Raw genomic sequence first — 16,291 nt, 5'->3', positions numbered from 1 at the left:
TTGAACCAACATCAGTGGTCAGCTCCGGGTGCCGCTGAGATTGTTTTCTGACTAATAGTCTCAGTGGGGGTACATTTGGCCTCGCTCGCTCCGCCTAAACCAATAGGAGCAGAGCTCCCCTATGGGGCGGAGCTCCACGATATAGAACGATAGTTATGGAGATAGACTCCAGTTCTATGAGTGGAGCGGAGCCCCATAGGGCTGCTGGCCCACTTCGACTTGTTCAAACCCGACTGTATTGTATGTTTGGGAGAATGAGGAGCGAAGGACGCCTCTTTATATAGCACCCCAGGGCGGGCGCAGGCATCGAACAATTCAGTCATTGGCTACTTTAGGTAGCGGGGTAAACCAATAGGAGCAGAGCTCCCTTATGGGGCTCCGCTCCACTCATAGAACTGGAGTCTATCTCCATAACTATCGAAATACTTGGGCGCCTGTGTTTTCTCCTCGCGAATAACGGGCCAAAAGTCACCGGTGGTGCCGAGTTGAGGTCCAAATCCAAACGGGCCAGCGAGCAGACTTGCCTCCGGTTAGAATAAAGTCATGTGAGCCGCGAAGGCCTCGTGAGTTTTGTTGTGACTCGATCAAAACCCCACCGTTGCACCGTCGGAGGGACCGGTGCGAACAGCTTTTCCTGTGTTATTTGTCTCCTAAAGTGGCTAAAAGTGCATATGATTGCGACCAGCACTCGTTGTCCAGGTAGCCAGGTTGTCTGGCAAGGGAGTACAAAGGTTGAGGGTCCCCCGATGGACTATGGTTGCTGCATGTCGACTCTGAGGAATCAATTGCGATATTATCACCAGAATTGTGTCGAGGACATCAGCAGCCTTATGATGAATATGTTCGGCTACTAAACTAGTTGGTAACTAGCTGAAATTGCAATCATAACTTGCTGTTCATAGCTGTTCATCAATCATAGCTGCTGTTTGTAAATAAATAAATAATAATAGTAATAAGTAAATTCAATAAATTAAATGTGCTTGTGTATGTGTTGTTTATCGATGGTGACGTAGTCAGCCTGCCTCCTCTCTCTGTTTGTGGGTCTTTGTGGACCGGGGTGTTTAGATTACATCACATTTGTAATGTAACATAATATAATATAATATAATGGTTCTGCCGCTGCTTGGCTGTCCTTGAGCCTCGTATTAATCGTATTAAGGCTGTTGAGGAGCGAGTGACAGACAGACAGGCAGCGAGTTGTTTGACTAGTTTGACGTTGGCTGCATGTCAATCATCTAAAGTGGCTTCCCCTCATCTTCATGGACAAGACATGTGGGGAATTCACCACAATCAATCACCATATATTACCAGCTTTGTAATCACTCCTGTCGTTAACATTTGAATGTAACCTAAATGTACACCAATCTGTGTTTACACCCGGCCATAGCACAGGCTAGGTGTCTACACGTGTCTTACATTGATTCAGTCCAGGACCTTCAGGAGTCTTACATGATGGTGTTACATCTGTTTTACTGGACATACAAATGTAAATTCTTGGTCTGGTTCTTTTTAATATTCACCAATAATACAATAATATATATGCTTATGACACTGTTGTACAGTATGCTATTGCCCCCACGACTGACCAGGCTCTTTCTGAGCTACAGTCTGCATTCACTGTCCTGCAGAGAGCATTTGGTGGGCTGAGAATGAGAATGATACTTAATGTTGGAAAGATAAAAATCTATGTTCTACCATATCACATTTTTTTAAAATTTGATTCATGTTTGCATCTTGGGTGTGTCCCGCTACCTGGGCAGTTCGTTCATGGCGGTGTTTGATTATCGCTTTATCATAGATGATAGTTGTTATCCTCATCATTGCATTCTGCATTCTGTATAAATGGCTGGCTGGACCGTTAAATCCTGTAGATCTATTCATAACTCATTTTTGTATATAAAGCCCTACTACATAAACAAAACCCGCTACCTAGTGGTATTATTACAATTCAAAGACATGCATGACCGAACTCGTTCACATCATTGGTTCTTGAGGTTCTGTCCAGGTAGCTGACTAGTGAGCCTGCATCAACCTTAATGCTATTCAAGTGCAAGAAGATTACATTTGTCTTCGCCGTTTAAGATACACACATTCATCTGCTGTGGAGCAGTATAATGACGTCACAGGCGGACAGATATTGGCCCTAGTGTGGAACACGTCGAACGTTCGAACGATTAGCAACAGCGATCGAACGATTACATTTTGATGGGCCGTTGATGGCCCGGTAAGATTTGGCATGATAGTCCCCCGGCTCTGCTGCAAAAATCTACAGAAAGAAAGTCAATTTAGGGTGATGAGGACCTCCTTGGTGGAAAAATAGTGTGGGTTTATGCTGTAATGATTTCTGTATTGAACTGTGTTATGTTAGGGTAAATACTGTAGACATGGTGCAGGCCTTGGTCTCTAGTGTACATGCGTGTGCACAACGTAACTTCGTGCTCATTTGATAGACAAAGGGGAGAAAGACAGCCGCTCCAATTCTCGGGCGCGTTCATGCTACAAGTAAGGAGATGAATCATTATAGATGACAACATCGAGTCATTAAACAGATACAATACAACATTGTAACACGCGAGATCAACCCGCTATGGAATTGGTCTTATGTTGAAAGGGTGGGTGGCTCTTAAAAGAGCCTTTGGGGTTAGTGGAGCAGCAGAAGCGCTACTACTTGGAGCTGGTGTATTTGGTCACGGCCTTGGTGCCCTCGGACACGGCGTGCTTGGCCAGCTCACCGGGGAGCAGCAGACGCACGGCGGTCTGGATCTCCCTGGAGGTGATGGTAGAACGCTTGTTGTAGTGGGCCAGGCGAGAGGACTCGCCGGCGATGCGCTCGAAGATGTCGTTGACGAAGGAATTCATGATTCCCATGGCCTTGGAGGAGATGCCAGTGTCGGGGTGGACCTGCTTCAGGACCTTGTACACGTAGATGGCGTAGCTCTCCTTCCTGGACTTTCTGCGCTTCTTGACGGTTTTGGTGGCGGTCTTGGTGACGGCTTTCTTGGAGCCCTTCTTGGGCGCTGGCTTTGCTGGTTCAGGCATGTTGATGGTGGCTCGTTACTTCTCAGAAACGAATGAGGAGGCGGCAAACGCACAACCGTAATATAAAGGTGGGGCTATGCAAATTAGGCGGCTGCTGACATCCACTTCCAAAGCTCTAGCCTGCCTCGCTGGTAAATACATTATCTGCAGAAAATTACCGCTCCCGCAGTAGCCAGCCCAGCAGGACATGGAGATCTGCTGCAGTTGCTAGACGATCTCGCAAGCCTACACACCAGAATGGATCTTAAGTGACATTCTTCTCACTCACACACACACACACACACACACACACACACACACACACACACCTCCCAACTATCCCCCCCCCTCCATTCCAATTTACACACATCCCCCCATTTCCACTCCCCACCTCCAAAAACGCACAATCCCAACCCCACCACCCAACACACACACACACACACACACACACACACACACACACACACACACACACACGCACACGCACACACACGCACACACACACACGCACACACAACACGTACAAATAAAATAATAAAATAAAGTTCTGTCTTTTTTTATGCATACCAATATGATTTGGACATCACGGTATTGCTGTCTTATAATAAACCAATACTTTCATACAGTGGTGACCCTAGCTGTCTCATCCCAGAATACCTCTGCAGTTTACAACTTTAAATTGCAGCAATGGTCCCAAGTAAGCTCAAAATACATTTTGACACAAGACACCCCACTTATACTAGCAAAGACATTGACTACTTAAAGCTATTAAGACTGCAAAATGATAACTAGAATAAATGCATGACGTCATGTGTCCGCTTAGCAAAGTGCAGGATCCAGCTTCTTGGAGCTAATAGCAAAAGCGAATGTTTGCCGAATCACTCATTCTACCACATTGGAAGGAAATTGTAAAGATAATGATCGGAGAAAGGAGAGTCACCACCACCATCACCACCCACGGACAAGCTCCCAGCCCCATCCAGGCGATTGTGTTTTGCCCCCCCCGAAAGAGCTCACATTTAAAACGCCCAGCACCACATTGGGGAACCTTCAACCTTGTAACTCCCAGCCAAACAACCTGGCTACCAGGACAACGAGTATTATACCAGGACACTTGTACCACAAAAAAAGGTTCTTTTAAGAGCCACCCACCTTTCCATAAAAAGTGCATTTTCATCCATGTCGACATAACGGAACTTTCTCAAATAAGAAGGTCTGATTTACACCAGTCTCAATCACTGACCTATGCACACGAGAATAATAGCTATATTAAATATTGAAATGGCCTTAATGAAAGTTTAATACTTTACACAAACATGTTTTAACAAACGATATATATTGTCTCACTCGGTCTCTTCGTGAGCGAGGAGGGGGGGGGGGGGGGTTCTATGCTAGACTCCACAAAATACCTTTCAATATCGACATACGGTAGTTTGCTTTATATAACGTTATTTGGATAGAAATGGTCAACTTTTCGCTCTAGTAGTAGCCTACTACATTGCGTATGGGGAGAGCTGTGAGAGCCTAATGCACTTCACTTTTCGCTGTAATGCCAATAAGGAGTATTGTTTCGCTATTTAGTATATTATTAGGAAATTATTGGTTTGATTTGAACTTTGATTTCTGGCGCGCGAGGGAAACTCACAAAGGCCGAGTGAAACAGCGGCCAATCGCTGGGCGGCGGGAAGAGGCGCGCGTATCCGGGTTGCTGATTGGATGAGGTGTCATCGGTCCGGTGGCCAATGAACGCTGGTCAGGCTGAGCTATAAGATAACCACCCCAAGCGAGCAACTAGGATACGCTTTTTCTTTAACTAATGTCGTATATTTTTACCTAAAACACACACATAACACGGATTATATATATATATAGCTTTGTAAAGGGTTGACCTCTCTTGAGGGCCTACAAGGGCATTTAGGCCCGTCCTCTGAGACAAGGAGGTTTCGCGACAGATGGTCAGGCACGCACACGCACGCGCCCACACATAGGCACACACAAAGGGTAAAGACCGATCGATAGCTCCTTGTTGGGGTAAAGGCTTAGCAGGAAGAGGAGGGCTTAAAGGTGGTTCCACTGGGTATAAAGTTAGGAATTCACAGAAGCTCAGTCTCTTTGTTCCTCGGACCCCGACCTGACTGTTTGTGTGTAACCTGATCCTGTGTAACCTGATGACCCGATCCTGTCTTTTTTGAATAAATAGTCTTAACTTTGTTCAGGACCTTTTCCTCATTTTTGACAATCACCAAACAAAGAAAATATTCTACATATGTGGCGAGCCAGCCAGGAGATCCATAGTTTCGGATGACCGGCCGTTTTTCAAACTCTTCATTTCAAAACTAGGTGAGTCTCAAGGGATTTTCCCCTCCCCTCTCCGTTGAAATTCCGCTAGGCCGGCGGAGGAGGTGTTTGAACACTGGTTGAAATTCTAAGCTATATTTAAAAGAATCTTGATGTGTTGAAGTATATTATCTTGAAGGATTGGGTAGGGGCTGGACAATTAGCCGGATTGTGAAATCTGTATATGTAAATATAGTGATTTGATTGTTCGATACGTTAAAATATCGTGTTTGTAGTACAGCAGAGAGTGACCTGCATGTAGGCTTGTTTTGGGAACAAGCTATTAGCATAAAACTGAGGGAGAGACGTTTTCCCAGTGGGCTGATAAATGTGTTTTGTATCAGAAAATAGTCTGATGAGTGTAAGGAATGAGAATTCCTGTTTGATAAAGTATAACTGGATTATGAAGTGTGTTTTGTAAGTAAGAGCAGTATTTGAAGCAGATTAAGAAATCAATTCTTCAGAACTGTAGCCAGAAGTGTGTCTTAGACGCCATTGGCATTGTCCTTTGTCCTTTGTTAGTGGAGCAGAAACACGCACGCTCAGACACGCGGACACACAGGGCCTTTAGATATCTCTGTGAAGAGACTGTAGAAAGCATACACATGGTATGAGTATTTGAATAAGATTATTTTGGCAAATAATACGTTTAACTGCATTGAAAGATAATCTTGAAATTGCTGTGTCGTGAAAATAACATTATTGTAAAAAAAACAAGTTGTGTTAAAGAGGCTGTTTAAAGCAGGCTACAAACACGCGGTGGTTTTTCAAGGACAAAGGGTTGCTAAACTGAGCCGCCTGCTTTCTGCCTCTGGCCTTTAGGCTTCGGACACGTAGGGGGGTTGCGTGTGATTGTTGCATTACATAGATTGTAGTAATTCAAAGATAGAAAGATAGTGAATTGATCATCAGGGTATTCAGAATAGTTTAAAGATATTTGTTAACATTCATTCACTAGCCTGACTAGAAGTGTGCGCATGCGCATTGAAGGCGCGAAGCGCACACACAGAGAAAGGCATTCAATTCACGAAAGTGAAGTAATTCAAAGTGAATACCCATACTTTTCATTTAAACCCCTCCCTGCGATAAAATTGTGATCGCTGGATCACGAAAAGAGGACATTGTTTGTTAAAAGTAAAAGATAGATTGTGAGTTTTAGGTAAGATTAAAAGATAGAGTCGTTCTGTGAGATAGAGCTGTTGGCTGCCGGCGCCATCTGCTGGCCAAAACACGATAAGACATTGTCGGTTGCTTGCCGCCATCTGGTGGACGGAACACGATAAGACATTTTGGAACACTGGTCCTCAGTGCATCCATCTGATATGATCCATCTGAGGTCGATGAAATAGTCCTATACAATAATAAATGGATGGTTGTAAATGATTGTAATATATTACCTTAATTCAATTAATTTAATTAATTACCAATTGATTGAATTAATTATTCAGATCATTTCATTTTCTGTTTTCACAAAACTTTGATCAATTGGGTTGTAATAGTCCAATGATAACGTTTTCTTTCACAGGTTTACATCAATGAAGTGTCAATGACTAAAGCTTCGTGCACACCAGGTCATTGCGTTGCACGGAAGTCATTCATCTCAATGGGGCAGTTGCGTTGATCCGTTGCGTTGCTCTGCATTGCGTTTCTTGTCCGTCAGGGTGCGGTAATCAGTCAAAATATTTCAGCTTTTGCGTTGCGTTGGGTCCGTCAAAACAACCGGAAGTAGTTTCTTGACCAGAGATTTCGCCTTTAGATGTAAAATCCGCCATTGGCGAAAATCTTTAATTTGGCTCTACAAGTGTTAATATGTCATTTTATGAAGTTTTTATATGTTTTCAGGCGAGAAAGTAACCATATATATTCACAAAATGTATCCGGTTTATCAAAATAACCAGTTTATATATCTAATCTGACGTTTTTTCCCCCACTTCTGTGGGAAACTTCGCTAGCCTAGCTAAAGGCTATCATGTATCCTGGGCTTATAAGAGATGATGTTACCCACGTAGGAACTCATTTTCTATCTAGTCTCCAGACTGGGTACTGAATAACCAGTCACTATTCACCTTATACAACTACTACTACTACTACTACAAGTGTAGTCTACTACTGTTCATGTTAAATCCGTGTGGAGCTAATGCTATCATAGCGTCTCCACAGGCTAGCAAAGATGGCGCCGTTAGCATCACAGACACTATGATTAACATCCTCCGTAGTATCTAGTCTATCTCAGTCACAGACATGTTCAACAACACGTTTTACAACAAGGAAGGGATACAACTAATAAACATGTTAACTCACTATTCACCTTACATATGTATCAACATGTAGCTGTATCAGCATGTAGCTGTATCAAACTTTTGGTTGGCCAGAGACGGCAAGAATCAATTGCTTCTCCATTGTTAAAACTTTTTGTTCAAACTTCCCCCGCTGTGCACACATGTTGCGTCTGCATCGCATGCGACATGCGTCAAGCCCATCCCACCAGGTTGCGTCAGAACGGTGGGTCACGGTTCGCGGTGTGCACGAAGCTTAAGTCTAATTAATTATGCATTCCTTTCAAATAACAAGTCGATTTCTTTACAGATTGTAATTAATAATTAATCATTTTATTCCTTCCAAATGACAAGTCGATTTCTTTACAGATTGTAATTAATAATTAATCATTTTATTCCTTCCAAATAACAAGTCGATTTCTTTACAGGTTGTAATTAATATTCGTGTTTTACATCTTTTTATTTCAAGTTAAGTTCTTTTTCACAGTTTTTGATTAGGAATAGCAGAATAGTTTGTATTGATAATTAAGCAGTAAAAGGGTTTTTGTAAATCAGTGAATACTTAGGTGTGGACCAGCCTTTGTGATTTAATAATTGTGTTGACCAGAACTGTAATTAGTATTGAATGAGTAATTAAGTGACACATATTCATAAACAATTAGGAAACACATTTAAGTATAAAGTACTTACACAGATATTAGATTTAAGTTAATACTGCACTGACATACACAAGAGGCAAATCTGTTATTCTGAGTTGCAGGGTTTTGTGGGGATGGTTAATACAGTTATATTGGACTAGCATTTGTTTAGCAAACAAGACAATAGGAAGGTGGGTTGTAAGAAGCGTACACCTTATCTAATATAGAATATTGTCAGCATATTGAGCAAGTAGAATGGGGTCAAATTCAACGAAGGTGTTAAAAGATATTAGTGAACCTAGTGGAATGTTGGCTACGTTATCCCCTATGGCTGTAGTGGAAAAAATGAATCCTCTTGTTAGGGAAATTAGCAAAATGTCTACGAAATGGAATAGCCGTTGGGCATACATTGAACAGCCGTGGCCGAAAGAGGGCAGCCTTAATTTACAAATAATTGCAACATTGGAAATACTTATCAATGTGCACAAAGCATATCAAAGAGGAAAGATTAGATCAGAGAAACGCAAGTTAGAGTTAGCTATTTTAGATCTATTTAAGGTAGAGGGACAGAAAATAGCTCAGATGGAACCGGAAAAGAAAAATGAATTGGCCAGAACACTGGAACAGAAATTGAACATTCCATCCACAGACATGTGTCCTGTCTCCAGTCCCCCTCCATATGCTAAGGCACTGGAGGACCATTCCCAGAAGAAAAGACACCACAGATGGCTGAAGGAGCAACGAGAATGGGAGGAAGAGGAAGATTGTCATCGAATGTCATCAAATACATTAAAGAACTGTCCAGTGCTGATTCGGGGTAACAAGATGGAATATCATCCGTGGCATCATACAGATCTGTCTGAAGTGATGGAGAAACTCCCAGTTCTGGAGGAGGGAGGACATTCGTGGACTACTGAGGTCGACGTGAGACTGACAGGAACGCAGGCCGCGATGGGAGACCTGAAAAGACTCTTAGCCTTTATTGCAGGATTGGATACAATGCAGGAAATATTGATGAAGGCAGGACTTCATAGATATATCAATACATCAGTTTATGATCCAGAGCTCTTCGCAGCATACAGAGTGCAGGCTTTAGCCCCACAGCAACAGCCACCTGGAGTGCAGACTGCTACTTACCAGTCCTACTCACAGGGGCCACAAGGGGGGTATCCTGCTACTTACCAGTCCTACCCACAGGGGCCACAAGGGGGGTATCCATACCCCCAAGGGCCACCAGGGGTGCAAGTGGTTCCATACCAGCCATACAACCAGCCTGGCCAAGGACCACCACAAGAGGGATGGACCGCAGCAGGGAGGAAGATGCTAGGACCGTGTTACCAATGCGACCAGAATGGACATCTAGCCTGTACCTGCTACAACAGGCCCCAGGGGGGCGCAGGGGGGAGCCAAGGAGGAGGATATTGGCCTCCTGCTACACCTGCTCCAGGAGTGATGAACCCTTACGGAGGCCCAGCAGCTGGCCTATAGGGGTGCCCGGAAGATCCGAGTGGGAGGTGCCAGCTGGTGGTGACACAGAAGCCTGAAGGCGCCACGCACCTCCCTATGTCTAGAGAATATGTGAAGACAATCGGATTTGAGGGAATTAAACAGCTGATTCCTACAACTGAGCTTGTAGACTTAGAGTACAAGGGACAGAGAGCAACTCTGTCAACACTTGTGTCAGAACACACGCCAACAGGGCTGCTAGGGAGAGATGCTCTATGCCAATTGAACTGTACAGTAAAATGCACCCCTGACGGCTGTCAGGTGACGGTGCCATCCGATGTTCAGATTCCATCGACAGCCAGAGTGATTAAGCATAGAACAGACCTACAAGCTTTGCCTTTAAAGGGAGCTGATATAGAATATTGGGTTGATGGGTCTTGTTACGGGGTAGGAGAAACTTTGTGCGCTGGGTATTCCTTAGTTAAAGCACAGAATTCAAAGTTTATTGTAGAACAGGCTGAGGCAGTTCCTCAGCCTTGCTCAGCTCAGTTGGCTGAATTGATTGCCCTCACAGAAGCATGCAACTTGGGAACCGGACGGAGAGTGACAGTGTACACCGACTCTGCCTATGCACATAATGTTTGTCATTTTAATGGAGCTGTATGGAGGGGGCGGGGTTTTAAGAGAACTGATGGTACGCCTATACAGCATCACGCACAGATCATGAAGCTGTTACAAGCCATGATGAAGCCAAAGGAATTAGCCATAGTGAAGTGTGCCACACACAGGTCTGACTCATCACATGTCACACAAGGTAACAGGGCTGCAGAGGATGCAGCCAAAGCCATTACAGGAGCAGACAAGGCAGGTAAAGGTCACACATGAAAAGCAATTACAGGGCATGGTCACACTTGAAGATTTATTGATGTTACAGAGTAGAGTAACTACGTTAGACAAGAACGTTTGGCTAGCAAGGGGGGCAAGTCAGGATGACACAGGTCTATGGAGGAATCATGAGGGGTTGGTTGTAGCACCCTCAGATTTAATAGGCATGTTAATACGGGAAGCTCATGGATTAGCACATGTGGCTAGGGGGGAGGTAAGACGCAAGATCACCAAGGAATATGGGTTTTGGAGTCCATATTTGATGGAACAGATTGACCATGCTTTAGGTCAATGTGGGGTCTGTTGGAGAAACAACATCAGAGTGGGTACACCAGTGGTGTCTGGGCATATCCCTACCCCAATAGGGCCACGGGTGGTGGACAGGGGGGTGGATGTACAGAGTAGGCAGGATGTTGTGCCAACAGGTGCCGAGGTCCCCAGAGAACCTGAGAAGGAGGAGCTACGAGGAGATGCTGTGGTGTTGCCAGAGCCAGTGGCAATGCCAGTGTTACAGCCAGTGACATTACCGGCAGTGCCTGAAACCGAGGGGACAGTGGAAAGCTGTCCAGATGCCAATGAACCAGAAACCAACGAAGCAGAGAGTGTTGACAGTCTGGAGGTCCAGCCTGGGAGTGTCCAAAGCCTGGACACCTGTGCTACTGGGGATGCTGGCGAGTACCTGCATCATGCTTCAGATGATGCTGAGGGCGACTCCCCAGACCTTGATCAGCGTGGGAGGGGACCAGGCGGCTGCCTGAACCTCAATGACACTGACGGACGACGACCAGTTAGGAAAATATTAAAGACTATGAATAGGGTAGTGAAGCAGCAGATCAAAGGGAACGACGGGAATGGACAGCAGATGATAGCATGGCTGGAAACGGTCTTAGGGGCATGGGAAACTTATTTTGCTAAGATAGGAGCACCTATTATAGCAGACATGATTTCAGAAGACTAGTCCTCATCTGAGGTGAAGATCTATGCATTAATGCATTCCCTTTGTCCTGTGCTTACTGTTGGGGAATTATGTGTTATGATAACTGAATGTCATTATTTGTGTATTGTTTGTTTATTTCTATATCGTATGTGATTGATGTCAGTTGAGAAGTGATGTGGTGGTTATGCGAAGCTAGGAGCAAGGTTCTGTTCCTAGCGCAACGAAAATGGAAGCTCCTGACTATGAAAGTGTTATCAATCTGAGACAGCGGTAAAGGCTGTTCTCCAACTGGGTTCACGTGCTAGTAACCTCTGACCCTGGCGCTTCAAGGACAAAGAAAACATCGGTCGTTGGAAGTTTCTATATTGATTTGTGCATGATGGACTGTATTTAGTTTAATTGTGATTGTTATTTTCAAGATTCTTTTTATTATTGGTTGGTTTCTATTTTTTGCATGATATCTTTGGGTTCCTAATACTGGTCCTGGGTTGGTCTGTGTTATTGTGCTTCTTGTGTTAGGTGTTGATATGGTTTTTCTGTCTGTTGTTGTTATTTTTATTTTTTATTTCTTAGCTGCGATATGTGAGGTTTGTGTTTTTGTTTTGTTTTATGTGATCATTTAGTTTCGGAACACCCTCTGGGTGGTCCGAGGGGGGATGTGTCGTATATTTTTACCTAAAACACACACATAACACGGATTATATATATATATAGCTTTGTAAAGGGTTGACCTCTCTTGAGGGCCTACAAGGGCATTTAGGCCCTTCCTCTGAGACAAGGAGGTTTCGCGACAGATGGTCAGGCACGCACACGCACGCGCCCACACATAGGCACACACAAAGGGTAAAGACCGATCGATAGCTCCTTGTTGGGGTAAAGGCTTAGCAGGAAGAGGAGGGCTTAAAGGTGGTTCCACTGGGTATAAAGTTAGGAATTCACAGAAGCTCAGTCTCTTTGTTCCTCGGACCCCGACCTGACTGTTTGTGTGTAACCTGATCCTGTGTAACCTGATGACCCGATCCTGTCTTTTTTGAATAAATAGTCTTAACTTTGTTCAGGACCTTTTCCTCATTTTTGACAATCACCAAACAAAGAAAATATTCTACACTAACACAGAACCCGCTTTAAGTTTCAAGATGTCAGGAAGAGGTAAAACCGGAGGTAAGGCCAGAGCAAAGGCCAAGACCCGTTCTTCCCGAGCTGGACTCCAGTTCCCAGTGGGCTGTGTGCACAGGCTCCTGCGCAAAGGCAACTATGCCCATCGTGTGGGCGCTGGCGCACCGGTCTACCTGGCCGCCGTGCTCGAGTACCTGACTGCTGAGATCCTGGAGTTGGCCGGCAACGCCGCCCGCGACAACAAGAAGTCTCGTATCATCCCCCGTCATCTGCAGTTGGCCGTCCGTAACGACGAGGAGCTGAACAAACTGCTGGGCGGTGTGACCATCGCTCAGGGCGGTGTGCTGCCCAACATCCAGGCAGTGCTGCTCCCCAAGAAAACCGAGAAGCCCGCCAAAGCCAAGTAAAAGTTCTACTCCGGCTTTCACCCCACTTCTTAACCCCAAAGGCTCTTTTAAGAGCCAACTACTTGTCTCTCAAAAAGTGCAATTTGTATTTTCATCTCTAAACGGTGTTTGTCCGCTATGAGTACCCTAGTGTGCCTCATGTTGAAGCCTGCAATCACTAAGTTAAACAGTCACATACCTTCGTGAGGCTGAGAGAACGCACCCACAACACTTTTGATTTGGCCACGTGGTGTTGCCAACCAATGTTCCCTTCATGATGAATGCTGGCTATAAGCATAAACACAACAAATGCATCTGAGAATAGCGTAAAAGCTATAGCTGGGGTCGTTGTCCTTAAGAAAGTGGTATCACAACAGTGGTATCATCTGCCAGTTGACTAATAATTATGGATTTTCCCATAACACCGATTTTTAAAAAATATTCATATTATGTTTATTATTATAATTCACATGGGCGGGGCGGGTAGACAAGGGAAGCGCGCAATGGAGGGAGCAGGAGGGGTTTAGAGTTTTAATTTATGGCGGGAAGGGTGCACGGAGGTCGTGTCCAATGACAGCCTGAGAAGGAGGTGACAACGGGCCAATGAGCTCGTCTACATTCGCGGGCCAATGAGCTCGTCTACATTCGCCGGCCAATCGGAGCACGACGGCTCCGGCTTTATAAACTTAACAAGTTCACTTGTGAAGAACATCTATACTTTGACTCTACAAGAAGAAGTTTGCGTCATGGCCAGAACCAAGCAAACCGCTCGTAAGTCGACTGGTGGCAAAGCCCCCAGGAAGCAGCTCGCCACCAAGGCTGCCCGCAAAAGCGCCCCGGCCACCGGCGGCGTGAAGAAGCCTCACCGTTACAGGCCCGGCACTGTGGCTCTGAGGGAGATCCGTCGTTACCAGAAGTCCACCGAGCTGCTCATCCGCAAGCTGCCCTTCCAGCGCCTGGTGAGAGAAATCGCCCAGGATTTCAAGACCGACCTGCGCTTCCAGAGCTCTGCTGTGATGGCCCTACAGGAGGCCAGCGAGGCTTACCTGGTCGGTCTGTTCGAGGACACCAACTTGTGTGCCATCCACGCCAAGAGGGTGACCATCATGCCCAAGGACATCCAGCTGGCCCGTCGCATCCGTGGAGAGCGCGCCTAAGATGATGAGTGTCGGACTAGGATCATGAACAAAAACCAAAGGCTCTTTTAAGAGCCTCATCAATATTTCTCAAAATGATTTTTTTCCATTAACTGCTGTCGTGTATTTTCATGCTCTGTAACCATAGCAATGGCCCTCTAATACACACAATGGCCTTTTGACCAGCATGTGCAGAGGCTGTAATATCATCATGGGTAGATATAATTGCATTAGGGCCCGAGCCAGCAAGACGCCCATAGCATAAATTGCATTAGAATTGTATTAGACCATAGGGTGAATTGCATTAAACCAATGCAGAGTACATTATCTGCCTTCAGGTATGGCAGATAATACACAGCAAAGGATCCTTAGGATGGAATAACATCCTATTTACAGGATGACCTCACTGGCAAACTTTGTATCTGACCAAATTAAAATTACGTGGACTCTGTTTTGATTGGCTCAGCGACAGTGACAGGGGGGGGTATAAAATCCTGTACACAGATTGGCTCTTTCTCTTTTTCTTCATATCCATATCTTTTTCTTCATATCCATATCTTTTTCTTCATATCCATATCTTTGACTTCATATCCTGTGACCGATTCGGACCACCAGCTCCATTGAGGGGCCATGCTGTGTAACCTGCTTTTTTTTGAATAAACATTCTTAAATTTGCTCAAGAACTCTTCTTCATTTTTAGCAGTAACAGATACCAAAATATACGAAATATATGGCGAGCCTAGTCCACGAGTAAATATATATAGCTTATAAGTGATTATAGTGACCGTCAATTTTTGCATCTCTTCACTTCTCTCAGCGCCTGGAGGTAAGTACCATTCCCCCCCCTCTCTCTGCTCCCCCTCCCTCTCTCTCTGTCTCTCTCTCTCTGCCAGACTTCAGACTTCAGACTTCCAGCTTTGATGTACTTTTGTAATAAATGGTCTTAAGCTATAAACAAAAGAATCTTAATTTGTGTTGAGTATCTGTTAGAAATATAAGATAATTACAATTGGATTGAATTTAACGAGCCGGATTTAGAAATCTGTATTTGTACATAAATGTGTAATTGTACGATATTGTAGAAGTATCGTGTGTGTGTTGTGGAGCAAAGAATGAATTGCTTCAGTGCGCGTTTTGCGAATGCGCTGTCAGTAGAATACTGCGTGGAAGACGTTCTCACAGTGGGCTGATATCTTGTGATAAATCAGAAGAGAGTCTGATAATTGTGTTATTGTATGTATGGAATGAGAATTTGATAGAGTGTAGTTGGACTGTGGAGTCCGGATTGCAAGCAGGAAAAATACCCCATTCTAAGGTTCTCCATTGTCCATTGTCTTGAGAACACGGAGAAAACGTGGAAAGCATGGGCATTAGAAAATATTAGAATGAGATTAAATTGGTAACTAATAGTTTAACTGCATTGAAAGATAATCTTGAAATTGTTGAGTCGTGAATGTACTTTGTTTGTGAAAACAAAAGTTGTGAAAAAGACCGTGGTTTTTCAAGGAAAAACCGTGGGGTAGAGCCCCTCCCCTCCCTTTCTGCGTGTCTCATTTCAAACACACGCGCTTTTCGCCCTCTGGCCTTTAGGCTGCGGACACACACAGAGCTGAAAATCCTTTCTACTACAAGGGAAGCTGAATTTGATCGATTGCATTGCTCATCTCATGGGATAAGGTTGAATCCATTACACATAGATTGTAATATTTATAAAGTTAGAGATAAAGTGAATTGATCAGCGGGGTATTTTAAATAGTTTAGAATTACGGTCAAAACATTCATAGACTCCATCTTACACGGAGGAGCTGATTCATTCACTTCATACTCCTGCAGCGGAGAATTCCATCCTTCCATGCGGGAGTCGAACCCCGATCTCCCGCATACCAACCGGCCGCGCAACCACTACACCAAGAGAGTTAGCCCCTTGACAACCTATTACTTTCACAGCCTATTGTTTTTTACGGTCTATGGATAATTCAACTGTCTAATGAAAACCATTACTCCACAGGTTTTAAATCAATGTATATGATTATATAATGAATAATTCTAACTAATCGTTCATTCTTTTCGCTTGACAGTTGGGTTGTTTATGGATTGTAGAAAATAATAGGTTGTG

At 44.4% G+C, this 16,291-nt stretch overlaps 3 protein-coding genes across 3 annotated transcripts; 2 read left to right on the top strand and 1 right to left on the bottom strand.

The window, feature by feature from the left end:
• Positions 1 to 2,664: 2,664 nt before the first annotated feature.
• On the bottom strand, positions 2,665 to 3,039 carry LOC308175989 (histone H2B-like; the record flags this gene model as incomplete). The annotated part of the gene is made up of 1 exon (XM_080550576.1): positions 2,665 to 3,039. The coding sequence occupies one exon, from the start codon at positions 3,037 to 3,039 to the stop codon at positions 2,665 to 2,667; it is 375 nt and encodes a 124-aa protein (XP_080406702.1).
• Positions 3,040 to 12,673: 9,634 nt separating this feature from the next.
• Positions 12,674 to 13,060, top strand: LOC308167013 (histone H2A-like; the record flags this gene model as incomplete). The annotated part of the gene is made up of 1 exon (XM_080541357.1): positions 12,674 to 13,060. One exon carries the CDS (start codon positions 12,674 to 12,676, stop codon positions 13,058 to 13,060), a length of 387 nt encoding a protein of 128 aa, XP_080397483.1.
• A 725-nt stretch (positions 13,061 to 13,785) lies between these two features.
• Positions 13,786 to 14,196, top strand: LOC308175821 (histone H3.2; the record flags this gene model as incomplete). The annotated part of the gene is made up of 1 exon (XM_080550377.1): positions 13,786 to 14,196. One exon carries the CDS (start codon positions 13,786 to 13,788, stop codon positions 14,194 to 14,196), a length of 411 nt encoding a protein of 136 aa, XP_080406503.1.
• Between the last annotated feature and the right edge of the window lie 2,095 nt (positions 14,197 to 16,291).

This window comes from Nansenia antarctica (assembly GCF_963989245.1).
Source record: "Nansenia antarctica genome assembly, chromosome: 1".
Lineage (NCBI taxonomy): Eukaryota > Metazoa > Chordata > Actinopteri > Argentiniformes > Microstomatidae > Nansenia > Nansenia antarctica.
Note: the sequence above shows the minus strand (reverse complement) of the source record. Positions and strands in the feature narration are given on the sequence as shown.